Below are 23,419 nucleotides of genomic sequence, written 5' to 3'. Positions count from 1 at the left end.
AAACATAGATCAAATTCGTACTGACAAGAAAAATGACATGCGTCAGAGCATGAACATTGCTTCTGAGTTTCATTATCGTACTTTTTTTTTGCTGAATTTGCGTTTTTTCCACCATTATTTAATGCTTGTCCACTACATGTATAACAGAATCAAGTCATCCTTCATTACACACAAAGACACACTTAAAACAAGTCTGGCCATCAGGTATGTTAGAAGAGTTGAAAGTTTTTTATTAAAATTCTGTTTACACATATTTGTACAACATACCCAGGCTATTCTGTTGATAACCTGCGTTTATCTCCTGCTTGGATTCAATTTAATGGTTTTCAGTTAAATACAATATATATTTCACAGGTAAAACAGAATATATCTGTATTTTTCCCTCATGCTTCACACTCATGAAAAATATAGAGATTCTGTCAAACTTTTGAAATATATATGAAATTAAGCAGAAAAAATATTCAATACTGCCTTTATGTTCCAGGTCTACACTGGACGTGGCAATGATATGACCATTTTATGTATCATAGATACAGAGATTCTGTTGTTACAGATTGAATTTCTACGGGAAACTGGCATCCAGGGATCAACAATCCTTCTTTTGGCCTGAGATTTCTTTCTTCAATGTAACTTTCCATTATCTAACAAAAAACTATCGTTTCTGTGGAGCTGTGTGCTATGTAAATTGTACAGGAAACTGCAGTGTCGGTTATCCCAGAGAAAACAAAATCAGTCATCGATTTCGAAAAAGGTTGAGGATTTATTAGACAACAGGGTAATATTTTTGTTTATCAGTAAAACAGGTGTGATTGCATCAACAAACAACTGGTAGTCTTTCCTACAAGAAAACAAGATTTGTTCCAAGGTTTGTCACTGTTAGGATTGTGAACAGAAAAACTGTGTTAACATCAACAGTTTAGGGTCCAACAAATTCAGACTAGGCAATAATAATACCTTAGTAATTTTAAGAGATATAATATAAATTTGGGGAATAGGTATACTAACATAAATAAATGCTACTAAGTTGAAGAATATGACAACAAAGAATCTAAGTAATTATGTTTATTGACACACTCAACAAAACATATAAAGTGAGATTAACATTACAATCCAACAAATAAACTGCCTAGCTGTTATGTTTCTGACATGTACACTATAGCTGTGAACTCTCTTCCCTGATATATACACCACAGCTGTGAACTCTCTCCCCTGGTATATATACACCACAGCTGTGAACTCTCTCCCCTGGTATATAAACCACAGCTGTGAACTCTCTCCCCTGGTATATAAACCACAGCTGTGAACTCTCTCCCCTGGTATATAAACCACAGCTGTGAACTCTCTTCCCTGATATATACACCACAGCTGTGAACTCTCTTCCCTGATATATACACCACAGCTGTGAACTCTCTTCCCTTATATATACACCACAGCTGTGAACTCTCTTCCCTGATATATACACCACAGCTGTGAACTCTCTTCCCTGATATATACACCACAGCTGTGAACTCTCTTCCCTGATATATACACCACAGCTGTGAACTCTCTTCCCTGATATATACACCACAGCTGTGAACTCTCTTCCCTGATATATACACCACAGCTGTGAACTTTCTTCCCTTATATATATACACCACAGCTGTGAACTCTCTCCCCTGATATATACACCACAGCTGTGAACTTTCTTATATACCCTGATATATATAACCACAGCTGTGAACTCTCTTCCCCCACAGCTGTGTATATATATACCACAGCTGTGAACTCTCTTCCCTGATATATAAACCACAGCTGTGAACTCTCTCCCCTGATATATACACCACAGCTGTGAACTCTCTTCCCTGATATATACACCACAGCTGTGAACTCTCTCCCCTGATATATAAACCACAGCTGTGAACTCTCTTCCCTGATATATACACCACAGCTGTGAACTCTCTTCCCTGATATATACACCATAGCTGTGAACTCTCTTCCCTGATATATACACCACAGCTGTGAACTCTCTTCCCTGATATATAAACCACAGCTGTGAACTCTCTTCCCTGATATATACACCACAGCTGTGAACTCTCTTCCCTGATATATAAACCACAGCTGTGAACTCTCTTCCCTGATACATACACCACAGCTGTGAACTCTCTTCCCTTATACATACACCACAGCTGTGAACTCTCTTCCCTGATATATAAACCACAGTTGTGAACTCTCTTCCCTGATATATAAACCACAGCTGTGAACTCTCTCCCCTGGTATATAAACCATAGCTGTGAACTCTCTTCCCTGATATATAAACCACAGCTGTGAACTCTCTTCCCTGATATATACACCACAGCTGTGAACTCTCTTCCCTGATATATAAACCACAGCTGTGAACTCTCTCCCCTGGTATATAAACCACAGCTGTGAACTCTCTCCCCTGGTATATAAACCACAGCTGTGAACTCTCTTCCCTGATATATACACCACAGCTGTGAACTCTCTCCCCTGGTATATAAACCACAGCTGTGAACTCTCTCCCCTGGTATATAAACCACAGCTGTGAACTCTCTTCATGATATATAAACCACAGCTGTGAACTCTCTCCCCTGGTATATAAACCACAGCTGTGAACTCTTTAAACCACAGCTGTGAACTCTCTCCCCTGGTATATAAACCACAGCTGTGAACTCTTTCCCCTGATATATAAACCACAGCTGTGAACTCTCTCCCCTGGTATATAAACCACAGCTGTGAACTCTCTTCCCTGATATATAAACCACAGCTGTGAACTCTCTCCCCTGGTATATAAACCACAGCTGTGAACTCTCTCCCCTGGTATATAAACCACAGCTATGAACTCTCTTCATGATATAAAAACCACAGCTGTGAATTATCTCCCCTGATACATACACCACAGCTGTGAATTATCTCCCATAATATATACACCACAGCTGTGAAAGTCTTCCCTTACTTGTTAAACATTGCTGTGTTGAAAAATGTAAAGTACACACATTCTATTTTATTTCTTAAAAAATCTCTCTGATGTTGCAGACATGTAAATGAATTGATTAAGGTATTTAAAAACGTTTGACTAATATGTTAAGTCTGATTGATAAGTATAATGTTGTTGTTTTTTTTGTGACTGATTCAAATTTTCGTAGTTGTACAATAAGCTCGATGATGCAGAAAGGATGTACTTTTCATGGAAGCCATGTAAAGGTTGAGTAAAAAATCAACCTTTACGAAACATTTTATTTTTCAATAGGACAAGAGCCTCATAAACAATACAATATCTGTTTGATATGCTTACGTAACGTTTAGAGATCTACACAGCTATCATCTAAGACCAAGCTTGTGTGCATGACTCGGCCCTTGTCTATAGAACCAGGGGAAATCCCTAGGTTACCCTTAGTTCTGGAAATGATATTTCTGAGATGTAGGAGTGCAGTTAGCCTATAAAAAACACTGGAAATTCCATGAAATAATGGCTTAAGTAATGGCTTAAGGCGATCTGCCGTATATTTCTATCAAGTAATGGTTTAAGTGGTAAAAACGAAACAAAAACTGAATCTGATATAACACTGGTCAAAGGAAAAACACAAAACAAAGAGAAGTAAGCAGATAGGTCAGAATAGTGGTGGTTAATGATCTCAATAGAAAAGTCCATTGTCAAAGTGTGATCAATAGCAAAGTAACAATAGTTCTGAAAAAAAGTCACTTGGAAATCAAAATTTCATTTCATCAAAAAGACAGCTACAAAATTTTAATGAAACCAATTGAAAAAATAAAAAACAAAAGGAAAACACAAATTGCTTTAATTCTTCTAAAAATTGTAAAATCAAAATTCTATTTGCATAAACACAAAATGTCATAGCAAGAATACTGCCAAGTTGGTCAAAACATAAGATCTCTAGACAGGATAGGAACAAAGGATAAAAAGTTGTCTGGAGGTTGTTTGACCATAAAGTCCCATTCAGGAAAACAAAAGCAGTAATTCTTTACAGTGTAACAAAGAGTTTAAGATTCTATTCCTCATAATGACTCACCCCTGTCCAACGGTGGGTCATCTGATTCTTCTAACGCACTGGGCAAAACTGGTGCTAGTCGGTTTTCTTTCATGAATTCACCAAAGTCCTGGAAATGAAATAAATGTTACGATTAAAATTGCTCACGTGTAATATGTTATTTTTTCTCACAGAATCACAAATCTTAAAATTGTGCTGAATTCAAAAACACTATTCTGACTTAGTTCAATTTTTGTAAATTGATTGTGTAGTATATGTAACCCAACACCTATGAGGATGGCAAGGCTTCATGACTAAAATCTCTTCTTTCTTTCTTGTTGAAATCTATGACATCAATTTAAGGGTAAAGACTTTCTACATACCTAGATACCATGCTTTCATCTGAAGTCAATTGTTATGTTTTATTGTTGTGGTTTCTCCATAGCTAATGTGAAAGTTTCCACACAACAGATGTATACTTCATGTCATACTGTATTTTTATATGTAAACATGAAAATGTTCCTAACATATTAATGTACATGCTCATATTTTTGTTTCAAATTTTAACAAGTTTCTGTAAATTTTAATAGTGACCTTGACCTTGACTTGTAAAGACTTAAACAGTATAACACATGTGAGGTATTGTTATAGTTTACTTTAGCATTAAGTTTAATGAAAATTTCTAAAGAAATGACATTTATAGTGTGATGACTTGGACACCGGATGGGGCGGGACAGGACATGATGTGACAGAAATAGAATGGATGGGACAGGACATGATGTGACAGAAATAGAATGGATGGGACAGGAAATGATGTGACAGAAATAGAATGGATGGGACAGGACAGGAAATGATGTGACAGAAATAGAATGGATGGGACAAGAAATGATGTGACAGAAATAGAATGGATGGGACAGGAAATGATGTGACAGAAATAGAATGGATGGGACAGGACAGGAAATGATGTGACAGAAATAGAATGGATGGGACAGGAAATGATGTGACAGAAATAGAATGGATGGGACAGGAAATGACGTGACAGAAATAGAATGGATGGGACAGGACAGGACATGATGTGACAACAGAATGGATGGGACAGGACAGGAAATGATGTGACAACAGAATGGATGGGACAGAACAGGACATGATGTGACAGAAATAGAATGGATGGGACAGGACAGGACATGATGTGACAACAGAATGAATGGGACAGGACAGGAAATGATGTGACAACAGAATGGACGGGACAGAACAGGACATGATGTGACAACAGAATGGATGGGACAGAACAGGACATGATGTGACACAAATAGAATGGATGGGATAGAACAGGACATGATGTGACACAAATAGAATGGATTGGACAGGATGGGACATGATGTGACAGAAATAGAATGGATGGGACAGAACAGGACATGATGTGACAATGGCAGGGACGAGACAGGATGGGAGTAAACTGACTGGATGGGACAGATATGAGTGACACTAAAAATCCACCTATCCCCGGAGACAGCAGACATATTCACTGAATGATATGGCGATCCTGAGTTAAAATCACTTACATTGATCCTGTAATCAGTTACGCGACCCCCACATCCTTCACTGATAGAGGGAGGATCTTCTAGCAAGGAGCGCCCTGTATGTATTGCATGGATAAAGATCTCCCCACCATGGCTGGCGAGCATGTGAGATATGACCTTGATACCAGTCTTTTTTGGTTGTTCAAGCATGACAGCACGACCTGTAAATTACGAGCCAAATGTCTGAATACAATTTTCAAATTTATATGCTCAAAACAAAATGGCCACTTAATATCGACGAACTGAATGTATCTAGATATAGTGGACTCTTAGCCAATGAAAACAGAGGAAAATGCAGACCTATCTGACATATCCATTACAAAAAGCTGAAATTTACAGTCTGTAAGAGTGGAAATACATCTGTCTCAGCATGCATAAAGATTGAAGGTGTATTCCATGATGAGCAAAAGTTTGATAAAAGCAGACCAAGTGCACGTTTTATAAAAGTAGTGTCTTGTCTTTATCATTGATCCATTCCTTACCAAACAATTTTGTAAAGAAAATAGAACAAAACCTACCACTGAGCAGGAAATTGGTAAGACAGGAGGATGGACGACTGTTTACATCTACTGGTGTCACTCTGTGTACATCCGTACAATAGTGCATTTCTGGAATACAGATAACACATTTTTACACAAAATTTTTAAACAAAATGAAATACTGGTTTCTAAGAAATGAAAACAACTAGGCATGTAGGCTGTCGGTTTACTCTTGTGACTACCATCAACATGTTTTCACATTAAGGTTTATCTAGGGACATCCTACAAAGGGCCAAATAATGAAACAAACAAGAGGACCACGGGGCCTGTATTGCTCACTTAGCTTTGCTTGGCTGAAATTGCTTCATCCAAACTGAAGGAAAAGAAATTCTAAATATCCAAAAACACAACACAATCCTTATTCTCCCATAAGGTCCCAATCCTCAGTCCCTTGGTGATCAGACAATACATTCATGCTTCAGACCAAATTGAGACAGAATACTACCATTCCTAAAGAAGAACTTTTTTCAAGATTTTGTTCTATTTCATTTATAGAGTCCCATACCTTCTGCCTCCAGCCTCCGAGAGTTAAGACCAACTGTTCATACCAAACAGATCCCCTTTCCATCCAATCATGCTTCAGAAAGTATTTGGGCAAAATCTACTCACCTACAACGTTAGATTTCGGGGTACACCACTTCAGCGTTATGGTTTCTGTAGGCAGACCTTCTTTCGATGGTATCACTAATCCATCCCCGTGAGCTTTAAAAACAAAAGATAAAATATTTTTAATGGGAAATTAAAGTCAAAAGATATTCAACCAGATCTTAGAACAGTACATATTTACTGTAAAACACTTAGATTTCAAGAAAACAACAAGTTGTGTCTAATGAATTGCTGATCTTAGAACAGTACATATTTACTGTAAAACACTTAGATTGTGTGTCTAATGAATTGCTGATCTTAGAACAGTACATATTTACTGTAAAACACTTAGATTTCAAGAAAACAACCAGTTGTGTCTAATGAATTGCTGATCTTAGAACAGTACATATTTACTGTAAAACACTTAGATTTCAAGAAAACAACCAGATGTGTCTAATGAATTGCTGATCTTAGAACAGTACATATTTACTGTAAAACACTTAGATTTCAAGAAAACAACCAGTTGTGTCTAATGAATTGCTGATCTTAGAACAGTACATATTTACTGTAAAACACTTAGATTTCAAGAAAACAACCAGATGTGTCTAATGAATTGCTGATCTTAGAACAGTACATATTTACTGTAAAACACTTAGATTTCAAGAAAACAACAAGTTGTGTCTAATGAATTGCTGATCTTAGAACAGTACATATTTACTGTAAAACACTTAGATTTCAAGAAAACAACCAGTTGTGTCTAATGAATTGCTGATCTTAGAACAGTACATATTTACTGTAAAACACTTAGATTTCAAGAACACTTTATTTCATGAACTTACCTCCACAGAGATATTCGCAAAACATGATTTTGTTAGAGATATGGACTCTGGAAAAGTCTGATATCTGCTACCAATAGTTTCATATTGGCAGCCATTTTGCTTCTGAGAGTCAAAATATATTAACACAAAGAAAAGTGCTTTAGTCATGTGATACATGTTGTGTTCATACAAGAAACAAACGTGATCATGCCACATGTTCTTATATTTGAGGACTGAAGTGAGTTATTTCCATGCTAAGATGACAGCGCTTCTATAAGCCAGACATATTGTGCGATGTTTAACATTAAAATTTGCAAAGTATTTATACCACTTAAACAGTATTTGTCCAAGCGGAAATTTTCTTTGATGATTTTCTTACTTTTTATTTTGTAATCTAATAAGATAAATATCTTGCAAGTTATTGTAAATATTTTAGCACAACACAAATTATCATTTGGGATTTATAGTTATATATATCATGGTACACAGTCTCGACCTCCGACCTCTGACCTATAGCTGTAATTTGAATGATGCCATTTTGTGAAGCTTTACAGTCAGCAATATGGGGATGTGGTTTAAAAATACAGATTCTAAAGATATTTGAATTTGTTTGTTATATATATCTAACAAATTTCTTTGTGACAACATAATAAGCTTGTATAGATTCAACGAACTGAACAACAGTAAAATAAGTCAATAAAGGAATAACAGGAATGTCATTAAGAGGTTCATACAACTAATCACAAGAGATATTCACGATTGGCTGTTTTAACGCGAAAATAAATATCATGCAAAGTATAAGTAATTTACAGTAACCTCAATCTTGCTGAAATATGATGGTGGCAGAAAAGTCATCAAAACATTGCACATATATTTTCTAACTGATATAAGAAAAATTATTCAAAATCAAAATGGGTCAAAAATTTCATCTGAAAAAGAACCATGTCTAACTACATCTCAGGGATTTGTCACACATCAAATACAGGGTGGTTGGGTGGCGCAGTGGTAACACACCACTTGCCTTTCACCTGGCCATCTGGGGGCGATTCCCAGAATGACTGTGAAAAGATAAAGGGTTACCTTCCAAACCACATGGTTTTTTCCAGGTTACTACGGTTTCCTACCACTAAAACTACTCTAGGCTTAAATCCGGGCCAACAAGAGTGATTAATATGAATTGGAAATACCTGGTTTGCAACAGTTGTAAAATAAATAAAGCTTATTATTATTATCAACATACAGATTCCAAGATGAGGTGAAAGAGGAACATTTCGGACACATATAAAATAACAGTTATTTCTCAAATTTTAGGCCAAACAATGAGATATCGAGGAGTAGCAACATTTGAAATCCTTGAAAACGATTTGGGATATTATCAATATGATTTATTTTTCCTTGTACAAAGACATACTCATATCATCAAAGACATCACTTACAAGTTGAGCTTTAAATCATCAAAGATATGTTTATCTTATTGTAACAAATGATTAATTAATATTTTCTAAGGCATAAATAACGGTTTTTGAGACATGCTATACTGTTTTTCTCTAATTTATAGCTTTAGCTAATTGATGTGATCTCACTTAAACGGTCCGTGATTTTATCTCTTATTCCATAAATAAGTACTTTATCAAATGTTTCCGTGTTAACCAGCTCGGTAGAAACCAAGATTTATTTTGAGTTTGGTGTTCTTGAAGAAGTTAGTGACTTATAACCTTGCTGAACAATATGCTGGAGGCCTGTTGCTTATCACAAATATCAAAAGGAATGAAGTATTGTTGCCAAAGAACTCAACCATGACAACACAGTTCACCCCTGAACAGTTTGATGCTCTATAGAGAGTGGTCCCTGGTATACTGGAGAATCCTTCAATAGAATGGTCTGAACAAAGCAAATTCATTAATTAGATTCATTGACTTCAAACTGTACCACTTGCTCCTTACTGTTTAGGACTCGAGCAAACAAGCTTGTAAAGAAATTTACAGATTTAGGAATTGATACACACAGAACAAAAATGTTAAGTCTGGATAACATTTAATTTACAAGAATTGTTCCATATCATCACAACAATAACTTCAAAAGTAAAGTAGTTCCTGTAGAGATCATATATCAGCTTCTGTTAATATCACATTAGAGTTCCTGTAGAGATGATATTAGAGTTGCTGTAGAGATCATACATTAGTTTCTTTAATATCACATAAGAGTTCCTGTAGAGATCATACATTAGTTTCTTTAATATCACATAAGAGTTCCTGTAGAGATCATACATTAGTTTCTGTTCATATCACATAAGAGTTCCTGTAGAGATCATACATTAGTTTCTGTTAATATCACATAAGAGTTACTGTAGAGATCATATATTAGTTTCTGTTAATATCACATTAGGGTTCCTGTAGAGATCATACATTAGTTTCTGTTAATATCACATAAGAGTTCCTGTAGAGATCATATATTAGTTTCTGTTAATATCACATTAGGGTTCCTGTTGAGATAATTTGTATGTCAACATGATAATCTGAATCAAGAGACACAGGGTATGTCCTGTTTGTTGTATAAATTACATAAGTGCCTTTTACTGTAGCTATTTCAAAAACATATCTGAATCATTTTTGAGTACGACTGCTGCAGTTGTTTTAGTATTCTTTAGACTAATCATTAGTACAAAGAGACACCTGTCAAACATCATTCAGTGTTCAAAGAAAATTTGCAAAACCTCAAGATGAATGCATGCATCTATATTTCTGGCAATGGTTCCATGTCTATAAGGGCATCTGTATACATTGTCCATATACATCTGAAGCCCATCACCCCTCCCTCCATGAAATTATTGCAGGAGAGTTCATTCACAGCTTCCATAGCAATAAGACTAATGTGTCTTAATTGCCAGAGGATACTACCACATCAGTAAAGACCAGGCAGTTTCTCAGTTTCCTTAGAAATAAAATACGCAATAGATTCAAAGGGAACAATGTACCACACAACTAAAATTAGGCCAACATCGACTGAGCTGTCACAACAGGACAAATACGGTAATAGGATTTCAGTTTTAAACAAAATCCAAAGCTGAAAGCACTTTTACTGTAATCTCTTCATAGATTGTTTCATTGTTAAATTTCTACGAATTTAATCTCAAGTCACATGCGAACGAGAAATCATTCTTATAAGAAAAGAGAAATAAAATTTGAAACAATAGAGCTTTGCATCTTTGAAGTTGAGTTTGATACTTTTCAAGAAATAAAAAGAAACAAACCCATGAACAACAATGATAGGCGTAAGTACTTGTACATTTAGCTGAACTTCTTAATCATGAATTTAGTCGTTATCTATCGTTTCAAATATACTCTTGCTTGAAATTTCTTTCATGACCTGTACATCAAAAAAATTCAATATTTAAATTCAATCACAGCCGTGTTCCCTGAAGGAAACAGATGTATATCAACGCTTTAAAACAATATTGTTATAAATTTGAAATGACACAAACATGAAACAAATATATAACTTATGTTCTTTGATTTATAAAGATTAAAACATTGATCAGCATAGAATTGTCAAAATAATCTTAATCCAGAATTTAAAACCAGACTCCCATCAAAATGGAAAGAGTGATTGGAAATCTTATAAAACATTTAAGTTAAATTAGCAAATTCAGAGAATCCAACACATGTAGAAACCTAACAATACTAACAGGACGAGTTCTGTTTCATTAACTGGTGAAATGTTTCCATTGCCCACTAATTTGATTCTCAAAAAGCCGTATAATATGTACCTAGTAATAAAAACAGCTAATACCATTTGTGTTTTCCCTTTTCAGTGTTTAAAGTCACGAAGCATTGTACACAACACTTCATCTTTTCTATATCAACCATGGTCTCACAGGAATTTTGTCGTTATAAAGTAACTTGGCTTCAAAAACAAAAAAAAAAACTTAAATACCATAAAATTGCTTTCAGTTAAAAGTTCTAATGTTTTGTTACCTGTATCAGTTATTTCAGGAGAATGGTGCGATTTATGAATTTTTTTGAATTTTAGTAGATTTCTTCAACAGTATGACAACCCTATTGATCAACATTAAGAGTCAGATATCCAGACACAACTTATAATGCTTCTTCAACTCAAGTAGGATATCTGATAGAGACTGATGAAAAAATAGAGAAATTTCAGCTTAAAACATAATACTTCTTTTACAATTTAATGACAAATCTGAGAGCTTACACTTAAATAATAAAACCTCTTCTAATAAAAGGCAAAACAGGGGACCTTACGCTTAAAAGAAACTCAGGAACACTCAGGTATAAAATTACTCACTCAGTATATATATATGATTACAAGATCAACAGGTCAGTCTGTAGTCTCAGCATTATAATCTAGATACTGTGTGGGATCTGTAGTCAACATTATAATCTAGACACTGTGTGGGATCTGTAGTCTCAGCATTATAATCTAGATACTATGTGGGATCTGTAGTCTCAGCATTATAATCTAGATACTGTGTGGGATCTGTAGTCTCAGCATTATAATCTAGATACTGTGTGGGATCTGTAGTCTCAGCATTATAATCTAGATACAGTGTGGGATCTGTAGTCAACATTATAATCTAGACACTGTGTGGGATCTGTAGTCTCAGCATTATAATCTAGATACAGTGTGGGATCTGTAGTCAACATTATAATCTAGATACTGTGTGGGATCTGTAGTCTCAGCATTATAATCTAGATACTGTGTGGGATCTGTAGTCTCAGCATTATAATCTAGATACTGTGTGGGATATGTAGTCTCAGCATTAAAATCTAGATACTGTGTGGGATCTGTAGTTAACATTATAATCTAGATACTGTGTGGGATCTGTAGTTAACATTATAATCTAGATACTGTGTGGGATCTGTAGTTAACATTATAATCTAGACACTGTGTGGGATCTGTAGTCTCAGCATTATAATCTAGATACTGTGTGGGATATGTAGTCTCAGCATTAAAATCTAGATACTGTGTGGGATCTGTAGTTAACATTATAATCTAGACACTGTGTGGGATCTGTAGTCTCAGCATTATAATCTAGATACTGTGTGGGATCTGTAGTCAACATTATAATCTAGATACTGTGTGGGATCTGTAGTCTCAGCATTATAATCTAGATACTGTGTGGGATCTGTAGTCTCAGCATTATAATCTAGATACTGTGTGGGATCTGTAGTCAACATTATAATCTAGATACTGTGTGTAACATTATAATCTAGTACTGTGTGGGATTATAATCTAGATACTGTATGGGATCTGTAGTCTCAGCATTATAATCTAGATACTGTGTGGGATCTGAAGTCAACATTATAATCTAGATACTGTATGGGATCTGTAGTCCCAGCATTATAATCTAGACACTGTGTGGGATCTGTAGTCCCAGCATTATAATCTAGATACTGTGTGGGATCTGAAGTCAACATTATAATCTAGATACTGTGTGGGATCTGAAGTCAACATTATAATCTAGATACTGTGTGGGATCTGTAGTCAACATTATAATCTAGATACTGTGTGGGATCTGTAGTCTCAGCATTATAATCTAGATACTGTGTGGGATCTGTAGTTAACATTATAATCTAGATACTGTGTGGGATCTGTAGTCTCAGCATTATAATCTAGATACTGTGTGGGATCTGTAGTCTCAGCATTATAATCTAGATACTGTGTGGGATCTGTAGTCTCAGCATTATAATCTAGATACTGTGTGGGATCTGTAGTCTCAGCATTATAATCTAGATACTGTGTGGGATCTGTAGTCTCAACATTATAATCTAGATACTGTGTGGGAACTGAAGTCAACATTATAATCAAGACACTGTGTGGGATCTGAAGTCAACATTATAATCTAGATACTGTGTGGGATCTGTAGTCTCAGCATTATAATCTAGATACTGTGTGGGATCTGTAGTCAACATTATAATCTAGATACTGTGTGGGATCTGTAGTCCCAGCATTATAATCTAGATACTATGTGGGAACTGTAGTCAACATTATAATCTAGATACTGTGTGGGATCTGTAGTTAACATTATAATCTAGACACTGTGTGGGATCTGTAGTCTCAGCATTATAATCTAGATACTGTGTGGGATCTGTAGTCCCAGCATTATAATCTAGACACTGTGTGGGATCTGTAGTCAACATTATAATAGAGACACTGTGTGTAGTCTCAGCATACTATCTGTATATAATATAATCTAGATACTGTCTGTAAGACAGGAATGCCTGTACACCTATTTGTATGAGATTCATTTTTCTATTATAATCTATCTTCACATTGAGCTTTGAACCACGAATACAAACTCACCCAAGATGTTCTCAATGATGGCCTTTAGCATACAGTTTGCTCGTATAAAATAAAGTTATGAATACATGAAAGTGGGTAATCATTTTCCATAAACAACGATGTTGCTTTTGACCTTTGATCTTGAAACTATGAAACACAAGCTCAGCTGGGGCGTTGCTGTAGATAGAACTTTAAGAACTGAACTTGCTGGAGTGATTTTGGACATGATGGTACCATGATGGGGCAGCAATGGACATATGTAACACTATATCCCAGAGTTAAATTTCACTCAGAGACCCTTGACTATAAAAACTTGTATATAGCAGTAGAAGTAGTATAGTAGGACAGTTATAAAACAATTCACAATATTTTTGTAGTAAAAGCAAAACCACTCATTTGAGAATGATGATGACGAAACATGGTGACTAAACATTTTTACCTACCAGACATGAGGAGATCCTGATGTACACTAAACGGGTGAAGGATTTCTACATCAAAGTTAGTCATTTATACCTACCAGACTTGAGGAGATCCTGATGTACACTAAACGGGTGAAGGATTTCTACATCAAAGTTAGTCATTTATACCTACCTGACTTGAGGAGATCCTGATGTACACTAAACGGGTGAAGGATTTCTACATCAAAGTTAGTCATTTATACCTACCTGACTTGAGGAGATCCTGATGTACACTAAACGGGTGAAGGATTCTACATCATAGTTAGTCATTTATACTTACCAGACTTGAGGAGATCCTGATGTACACTAAATGGGTGAAGGATTTCTACATCAAAGTTAGTCATTTATACCTACCAGACTTGAGGAGATCCTGATGTACACTAAACGGGTGAAGGATTTCTACATCAAAGTTAGTCATTTATACCTACCTGACTTGAGGAGATCCTGATGTACACTAAACGGGTAAAGGATTTCTACATCAAAGTTAGTCATTTATACCTACCTGACTTGAGGAGATCCTGATGTACACTAAACGGGTGAAGGATTCTACATCATAGTTAGTCATTTATACTTACCAGACTTGAGGAGATCCTGATGTACACTAAACGGGTGAAGGATTTCTACATCATAGTTAGTCATTTATACCTACCAGACTTGAGGAGATCCTGATGTACACTAAACGGGTGAAAGATTTCTACATCAAAGTTAGTCATTTATACCTACCTGACTTGAGGAGATCCTGATGTACACTAAACGGGTGAAGGATTTCTACATCATAGTTGGCTGATGAACTTGCATTCTGTTCCTCCTACAAGTACAGCAAATTAAAGAGAATGAAACAAGAAAAAATCTGTCCATCTGTATAATGATATTATCTAACTCTAAGGTTACAAATTATAAAGTAGACAAGAATTTATCAACCATGTGATCCTTAACCTTTCTTCATTAGTACAGGAGGTCAAAACCAGATGAATAACCTTTGACCTTGTGGAGTCATGGTCAATATTAGTAAAATGACCTTTGACATTACTTTTACACTATTCCTGGAAACTGTTGTGGAGGTGTGGCCATACCAGCTAGATGACCTTGGCCTACATAGTCTGTATAGGTATTCCTGTTGTTGAAGGGGGTTTATATCAGCTGTGTGACCTTTGCCCTTACAACTATAACTATAAATACTAGTTGTGTGACCTTTGCCCTTTACAACTATAACTATAAATACTAGTTGTGTGACCATTGCCCTTACAACTATAACTATAAATACTAGTTGTGTGACCTTTGCCCTTTACAACTATAACTATAAATACTAGTTGTGTGACCTTTGCCCTTACGACTATAACTATAAATACTAGTTGTGTGACCTTAATTCACTTACTTTCACAGGTATCAGTGTGACTGTTGTGGAGGCATGGTCAATACCAAATGTAGGACCTTTGACTTACCTATTAGGCATTGTGTAATATTATCTGTTGTGTGATGAGAGGTCAATACATACTGATGACCTTTGACCTTACCATAATAAGTACTGTGTAACATTATCTGTTTTGTGATGAGAGGTCAATACATGCTGATGACCTTTGACCTTACCATAATAAGTACTGTGTAACTTTATCTGTTGTGTGATGAGAGGTCAATACATGCTGATGACCTTTGACCTTACCATAATAAGTACTGTGTAACATTATCTGTTGTGTGATGAGAGGTCAATACATGCTGATGACCTTTGACCTGACCATAATAAGTACTGTGTAACATCTGTTTTCTGATGAGAGGTCAATACATGCTGATGACCTTTGACCTTACCATTATAAGTACTGTGTAACATTATCTGTTGTGTGATGAGAGGTCAATACATGCTGATGACCTTTGAACTTACCTTCATAGGTATGCCAGTAACTGTTGTGGAGGCTAGATTGTAATGCTGTTGTACAAGCTGTATGAGTTTATTGTATAGATGCCGACCTGACTGTGTAGCATGTACCTCACTATTCAACTGGGGGGACACCTGCAATATAAAGATCATGTATATGATAATGCTTTCATCAACATCACTGGTGACATGTTGGATATATAGAAATCAACTGCAGTGGTGTCTACCATATGGAATATCTTAATGCATTGTACACTATAGTGACACTAATATATTCATAAAAGACTTTTATATCTAATGCACTGAAATAACTTTCTCAACGTTTCAATAACGTGCTTAACAGATTTAGGAACTGGGTTTTTTTTCATAAACCTCGTGTTTACAGATTTATTTTAGTATTTTTTAGAAAATTTTCTAAAGTTTTCCTATTTCAATTTTATTTCAGTAGAAGAATCAAACTTGAAATCAAAAGATGAGAGGCAAAATGGTTGAAAAGTTTATTATCTTTCATTTCATAATGGTTTTATGAAACAATATTGAAAGATTCAGTATATATCAATGATAACTAGAAAATCTTGGCCAACAACTTTTCAGCTAATGCCATTTTCCAGACCCCACATTTCATATAGAACACAATATGGTGTATTGAGGTTTTTTCTAGTAAATCAAATTTTCATGATGTCCATGGAATACTTACCATAAATAACCATACCAAGACATTGTTGGCCACAATTTGATGGACTTTCCACATATATTCAACCACTTACCCAAAGATCGATCATTTCCACAAACATGAAAGCCAACCTTTCAAGCAATTCATATATCACACATTTAGACCCCAGAATGTACAAATTCAAATTATTTTCCAGTGTTACCCAAAAATGAACTTTGTAAACGTAGCTCATTCCAAAAACCAAAAGCTGACCTTTGATTTTTGACCTAATTGTAAAAAGTGGCACTGACATCTTCAGACACATTCTTACAACATACTGAATAATCTATAATGGTATCTCTTACCAATCAGAGAGAAAGAAGAGAAGAAAGAAGAAGAAGAGAAAGAAAGAAGAAGGGAAAGGAAGAAGAAGAAGAAGAAGAAGAAGAAGAAGAAGAAGAAGAAGAAGAAGAAGAAGAAGAAGAAGAAGAAGAAGAAGGAGAAGAAGAAGAAGAGAAGAACAAGAAGAAGATGAAGAAGAAGAAGAAGAAGAAGAAGAAGAAGAAGAAGAAGAAGAAGAAGAAGAAGAAGAAGAAGAAGAAGAAGAAGAAGAAGAAGAAGAAGAAGAAGAAGAAGAAGAAGAAGAAGAAGAAGAAGAAGATGAGAAGAAGAAGAAGAAGATGAAAAAGAAGAAGAAGAAGAAGAAGAAAAAAGAAGAAGAAGAAGAAGAAGAAGAAGAAGAAGAAGAAGAAGAAGAAAAGAAGAAGAAGAAGAAGAAGAAAAGAAGAAGAAGAAGAAGAAGAAGAAGAAGAAGAAGAAGAAGAAGAAGAAGAAGAAGAAGAAGAAGAAGAAGAAGAAAAAGAAGAAAAAGAAGAAGAAGAAGAAGAAGAAGAAGAAGAAGAAGAAGAAGAAGAAGAAGAAGAAGAAGAAGAAGAAGAAGAAGAAGAAGAAGAAGAAAAAGAAGAAGAAGAAGAAGAAGAAGAAGAAGAAGAAGAAGAAGAAGAAGAAGAAGAAGAAGAAGAAGAAGAAGAAGAAGAAGAAGAAGAAGAAGAAGAAGAAGAAGAAGAAGAAGAAGAAGAAGAAGAAAAAGAAGAAGAAGAAGAAGAAGAAGAAGAAGAAGAAGAAGAAGAAGAAGAAGAAGAAGAAGAAGAAGAAGAAGAAGAATAGATGTTTCCAACAGATGTTGAAAAACCCTAATAGCCTATTGTCCAAGCTCAAAACTGATCATCAACTGATCTATCATTTAAGCAACATATGAAATTTCCTCACAAGTAATTGAAACTTCCCAGTTATCCCATTAAAAGGCTTGTTTTTCCTCATAAACTCTAACAAAGGGATGAAATCAATATGGCGTGAACTTTTGTAAATCTGATCCACACTTGAGACCAATGTAACAATATTGAATACTCTATCAAATTCATCACATCAGTTTAAAAGTATTTTTTAAGGCACAAATGAAGAGTTGATTTCCTCATTTTTTGTCATTCCTTGTTGTTCTACATATATATACATCTGCCTCACTTCCCTTGTGATTTGCCTCAGGCAACAGCAACAATACAACCTTGGCCTTTGTTTTTTTAAATACAAGCACATATGAAGTATTTTATATTTAAATCTGTAAAGGATTGTCAGCAGAGAAATAATAAAACATTTGTGCCAATTTTTAGTGAGATAGACATGGGGAGGCCCATTGGTATTGTGAGATAGACTAGAATTCTGAAAATTGATACAGCACAAAGAAAATAATCATTTGATATAAATTGTGACAACAGTTAAAATGTTATGTTTCTTTATGGCTAGATATAATACTGAACTTCGCAAAAGAATGAAATAAATTTTCCTTTGACTGAGGCTGCAAAAAATTCAAAAAAATATTGAAAATATGATATCAACCAACTGGAATAAGTAGAAATGAATAAAAAAATTACCTGACGATTTGTTCTGTCTGCTATCTTGGTATCATCCCCAACGGGTACAATATGAATCAATAATAACTCACAGTGTTCAATGACCATCAGGCTGAAAAAAATGAAAAATACACGATTGGTAACAATTTTATCAAGAAACATTGGGAGACAATAACTTCCTTCAAATGTAGAATTAACAAAGGGAGACAACCATTAACTGTATAATGGTCAATAAACAAAGGGAGACCACCATTAATTGTATAATGGTCAATAAACAAAGGGAGACAACCATGATCTTTTAATGTATAATCAATGAAGCGAAAAAAAAAAACATAAAATCTTTAATGGATGATTAACAAAGGGAGACAACCATAACCTTCTAATGTACAATCAATAAAAAGAGACAACCATTAATTTTTTAATGGACAATTAACAAAGGGAGACAATCATAACTTTCAAATGTACAATCAATGAAGCGATAAAAAATTCATTAACTGCTTAAAGGACGATTAACAAAGGGAGACAACCATAACCTTCTAATGTACAATCAATAAAAAGAGACAACCATTAATTTTTTAATGGACAATTAACAAAGGGAGACAATCATGACTTTCAAATGTACAATCAATGAAGCGATAAAAAAATTCATAAACTGCTTAAAGGACGATTAACAAAGGGAGACAACCATAACCTTCTAATGTACAATCAACGAAAAGAGACAACTATTAACTGTTTAATGGACAATTGACAAATGGAGACTATCATGACCGTTTAATGTACAATCAATGAAAAGAGACAACTATTAATTATTTAATGGGCAATTTACAAAGGGAGACAATCATGAACTTCTAATGTACAATCAATATAATGGCCTTGGTTATATTAAACTAGTAACTTCTGAAATAAACAATTCACAAAGGAATTAAGACAATTATTCAACAGATTTAGAACTAAAACAGACAAGTTCTCCCAACAAGGTACTCAATGATACTCCATCATTAATATGGGGAGACAACCATATACTTTCATTTTGTTGGGTGTGGAATTTGTTGACAGAAACCTTTGGCAAGATTCCAATGGATTTTTCATCATAAAAATGATGTTATGTAAAACATATCAAAGGTAATGTTTTTATGTCGAATAAATCTTGATAATCTATTTTAAATAATGCAAAATTTAGGCAGTTCTATTATTTTCAATAGAAATTCAACAAATGCTTAAAGAAAAGGACCAAAAAAAAAAAAAAAAAAGGAAATTAATAAAAAATTGACCAAGGTATCTTTAATGGGGTTGGGATTCATAGCAACCCCACCAATTCCATATCAGTTGTATGAGATCCCATCAAAGAGATCAATAAAAACACATGCCTGGAGTGACAGACCCTGGTATCTCCATTTATCACTCAACTAATGGGTAGTTGGGATAAGACAGGACTAGACAAAATAAAACCCCTTGTCAATGGACTCCTCAAATAAACATTGACTTTCATACATGTTACATACAGTTACATTTGCTTTATAGGGATGGACCTCTGACCAGTATGTGGCTTGCCAGGTCCCAGTAACACATTCAACCAAAATCTGTTGGCTTTCAACAATACACTGCAGTACAAGAGGCCCACAGGAGCTGTATCACTCACTTGGAAGAATTGATTTCTCTACACCCAAGAATATTTCAGACCAAATGTGGTCGTAATCCGATAATTTCCCACAGGGGATAAAGGATTGAACAGAATTTGTTCAGTTTCCCTTTTTGGGCCCCAGCCTTCCCCTGCCACAGGGGGCTGAGATTAATGCAAAATTTATACAAAATTTGGGACAGGTGAGCTAAAAATCATAATCATTCATTTTCAAAATTATTGAAAAAAAGTTCTAGTTTATGTACATTTGATTTCATGAATAAATATTCCTCAAACAATCTAGTTATATTTATTACTTAAACAGTTTATGGACATATGAATTTGTTGACTAAGAATACCAATAAAAACAATGAAAATTAGTGTGATGATTTTATAGTATTTTGAAAGAAACATAAAATTTTCTCACAGCTTAAATTATTCTAAACCATTTTAGCTCTATATTCTCCATTAAATGCACAAGTATTTCTTGAAATTATAACAGAAATAATGAATATTTTCAGATTTGAAAAATTCTAGAAATTTTACACAATAACAGATAAATTTACAATAATTCCTAAAACAGTAGACATCCTAGACTTCTACTGATATGCACATAACCTGAAAATTACAGTGTTTTTATCATCACATGATGGAACTTCAGTTAACTAAGTTCCAGACCTGATATACCACAAGCTCAACTTCGACCCGTATCCCAGACAGGCTTAGATGCAGATGGTGACTTTCGTAATATAGTTACACAAAGGAAACCTAAAGTAAGAACATGGAGGAAAGTTCCAACTGAAGTTCCAGACACTTTCTTCAAGGGAAAAGAAAAATGAACCTCCAGCTGACGGACAGGTTGAATTCCATATACATTCTTCTGACGGCTGATAATGGAAGAAATGTTGGATAACATAAAACAGCAAACAAACATGTACAAAAAGGATAGAAATCAACACAACAAAGAAGGAAATAGAGATAATGATCGGTATTTATTTGTACATGGGTCAAGTTCATATGCCACGTGTACGTGCTTATTGGGATTCCTTAATGAGATATGACCCAATTACAGAGCAAAATGCCAAGAAACAAATTTGAGAAGTTAGTCACAACAATTCATTTCACAGTGTTGTTACTGATGAAGAAGAAGAGGATCATCTATCGAAAATTTGTATTAAAAACTTTCTTGGGATCCCTGCTGAGCAAAACAACGCAGTGATCGAGATTATGGTGTCATTTAAAGGCAAGTCAGGAGTCAGACAATATTCTGAGGCAAGTCAAACCGATTGGCTTTCAAAACGTGGGGGTGTGCTGGTGTGTTCGATATTCTCTATAATTTTGATATCCATCAGGGGGAACAGGGAAGAAAACTGAACATTCTATAGGAGCAGATGGAGAGATGTTGTACTGAATCACTTCCCAGTGGCCAAAATCATAAAATCTTCGTTTACTCTAGCATAGGAACTTCTGAAAAGGTCCCTTTATTTTGTTGGTACAATCAGATCAAACAGGTTACATGACTGTGAGTTTAATACTGAGAAAGACCTAAAGAAGGAAGGAAGAAGACCAACCAATATAAGTCATCGATGAAATAATAATGTTGTAAGTCGTTCATGATAAAACAATGTTGTGCTATTGAGATGGTATGACAACAAGGCAGCTAATTATATTTCAATTTAGGCACTGAGCCTGCAGGGCATGCAAAAAGATGGGACAGAGGGACGTAATCTTATGTACAAATTTTACAGCCTGCAATCATTGAGTGCTACAACGCCTTTACGAGAGGAATAGACCTTCTAGACAGATTGACATCACTCTACAAGCAGAAGATTAAATCAAGACAAAGGTATATGTATATATTCTGGCATACTATTATGGTCGTTGTTGTCAATGGGTGACTTTGATGCAAAAGACACTGTCAGCTGGCGAAGCAGAAGTATATGAAATTATCGGTTTTCTGTTGTGAGGTAGCTCTGGTCAGGACGAAAGTGGGAAGGCCATTCCTTTCACCTGAGCTAGTGAGTGTATCAGCTAATTACATCCAACGCAAAAGAAAGGATTCTAGACGATGTCTGATGTGAACGTGTCAGCCATTTTCCTGTCTGGCAGACAAAGAGAAATGGATGTAAATTGAATGGCTGTGATGGCTTTGTTTTAATAAAGACAGAAACTGTGTCTTCCAACCCCATATCTAGAAACTCTTTCCTGAAATCCCATGTCAAACAGGGTGAAACTCACATAACTGCCCAAACCGTTTCATATAGGCAACATTCATAAAAATCAAAGACAATCTTTTTTCTGAAAAAAACTCACAGCAAGCGTCTAATTTTGCTCTTATTTGGGATTTGATTTTGATGATATAATTTTTTCAACAAAGTTCAAGTATTTGGCACTAGAGGATTAATGAAAAATACTGACATGTCAACATAATCATAATCCAAACTCAAATTCCTTAAAACTAGGGCAAAATAAGAACAAAAGAAAGATTTACACAAAAACTCCTGAAAAAGTGCAAGGAGAATAAGACCACATGTTCCGGAAGAGTAAGCCTTTTCTGCTTCAACAATGACACTTGCCATGTAAACCTTGGTCAATCCAAGTAAGTAATGTCACGCTCTCAAATAAGAACAAGGTATACAACAACGAGGTCAACAGGCAAACTAACGAGCATCAAACACGCCCAGCTTCATATCGCACAAAGAAATAGAATATTTCTCAAGGAGATCACTATGGTGACTGGTTAAATTCCTCATAATTTTCATCTACCTGCATCTTTGGAAACTCTGTGTTACGAGTTTATGCGTCAGTTGACAGCTTCTCGCACAAAAATTTTGATAACGGGAATAGGCTTTAGAATATTGAATCAGCTGCGACAGGAAACACTGCAGAATGGTAAGCTTTTGACATAAGTACAAGAAAAAATTAAATGAATGAGTGGAAGAATCCATTTACATTATAATGGATGTAACCTTTAATGCTGAGGGTGCTGGAGACTGAGACTTAGTAAACAACATGGATGTATTCTGGGTCAGCATCAATCTCTAGGACTACAGTTTCATCATACCCTATATTTTACCCTGCAACTGACACTGCCATCGTCAGA

General features: G+C 35.1%; 1 protein-coding gene across 1 annotated transcript in view; it reads right to left on the bottom strand.

The window, feature by feature from the left end:
* Nucleotides 1–23,419, bottom strand: part of LOC132548081 (integrator complex subunit 13-like) — a 46,023-nt gene that overhangs the window by 6,000 nt on the left and 16,604 nt on the right. Inside the window, exons 2-8 of the mRNA XM_060211905.1 lie at nucleotides 18,720–18,810; nucleotides 16,146–16,274; nucleotides 14,993–15,077; nucleotides 6,715–6,807; nucleotides 6,085–6,174; nucleotides 5,549–5,727; nucleotides 4,029–4,116 (exon numbers count right to left, since the gene is read on the bottom strand). Of these exons, the coding sequence (XP_060067888.1) occupies nucleotides 4,029–4,116; nucleotides 5,549–5,727; nucleotides 6,085–6,174; nucleotides 6,715–6,807; nucleotides 14,993–15,077; nucleotides 16,146–16,274; nucleotides 18,720–18,810 (755 nt within the window). The remainder of the gene's footprint in view (nucleotides 1–4,028; nucleotides 4,117–5,548; nucleotides 5,728–6,084; nucleotides 6,175–6,714; nucleotides 6,808–14,992; nucleotides 15,078–16,145; nucleotides 16,275–18,719; nucleotides 18,811–23,419) is intronic.

This window comes from Ylistrum balloti, unplaced genomic scaffold, assembly GCF_031769215.1.
Source record: "Ylistrum balloti isolate Yb309-2 unplaced genomic scaffold, AGI_CSIRO_Ybal_v1 Utg370000, whole genome shotgun sequence".
Lineage (NCBI taxonomy): Eukaryota > Metazoa > Mollusca > Bivalvia > Pectinida > Pectinidae > Ylistrum > Ylistrum balloti.
This window is presented reverse-complemented; position numbering and strand designations above follow the sequence as displayed.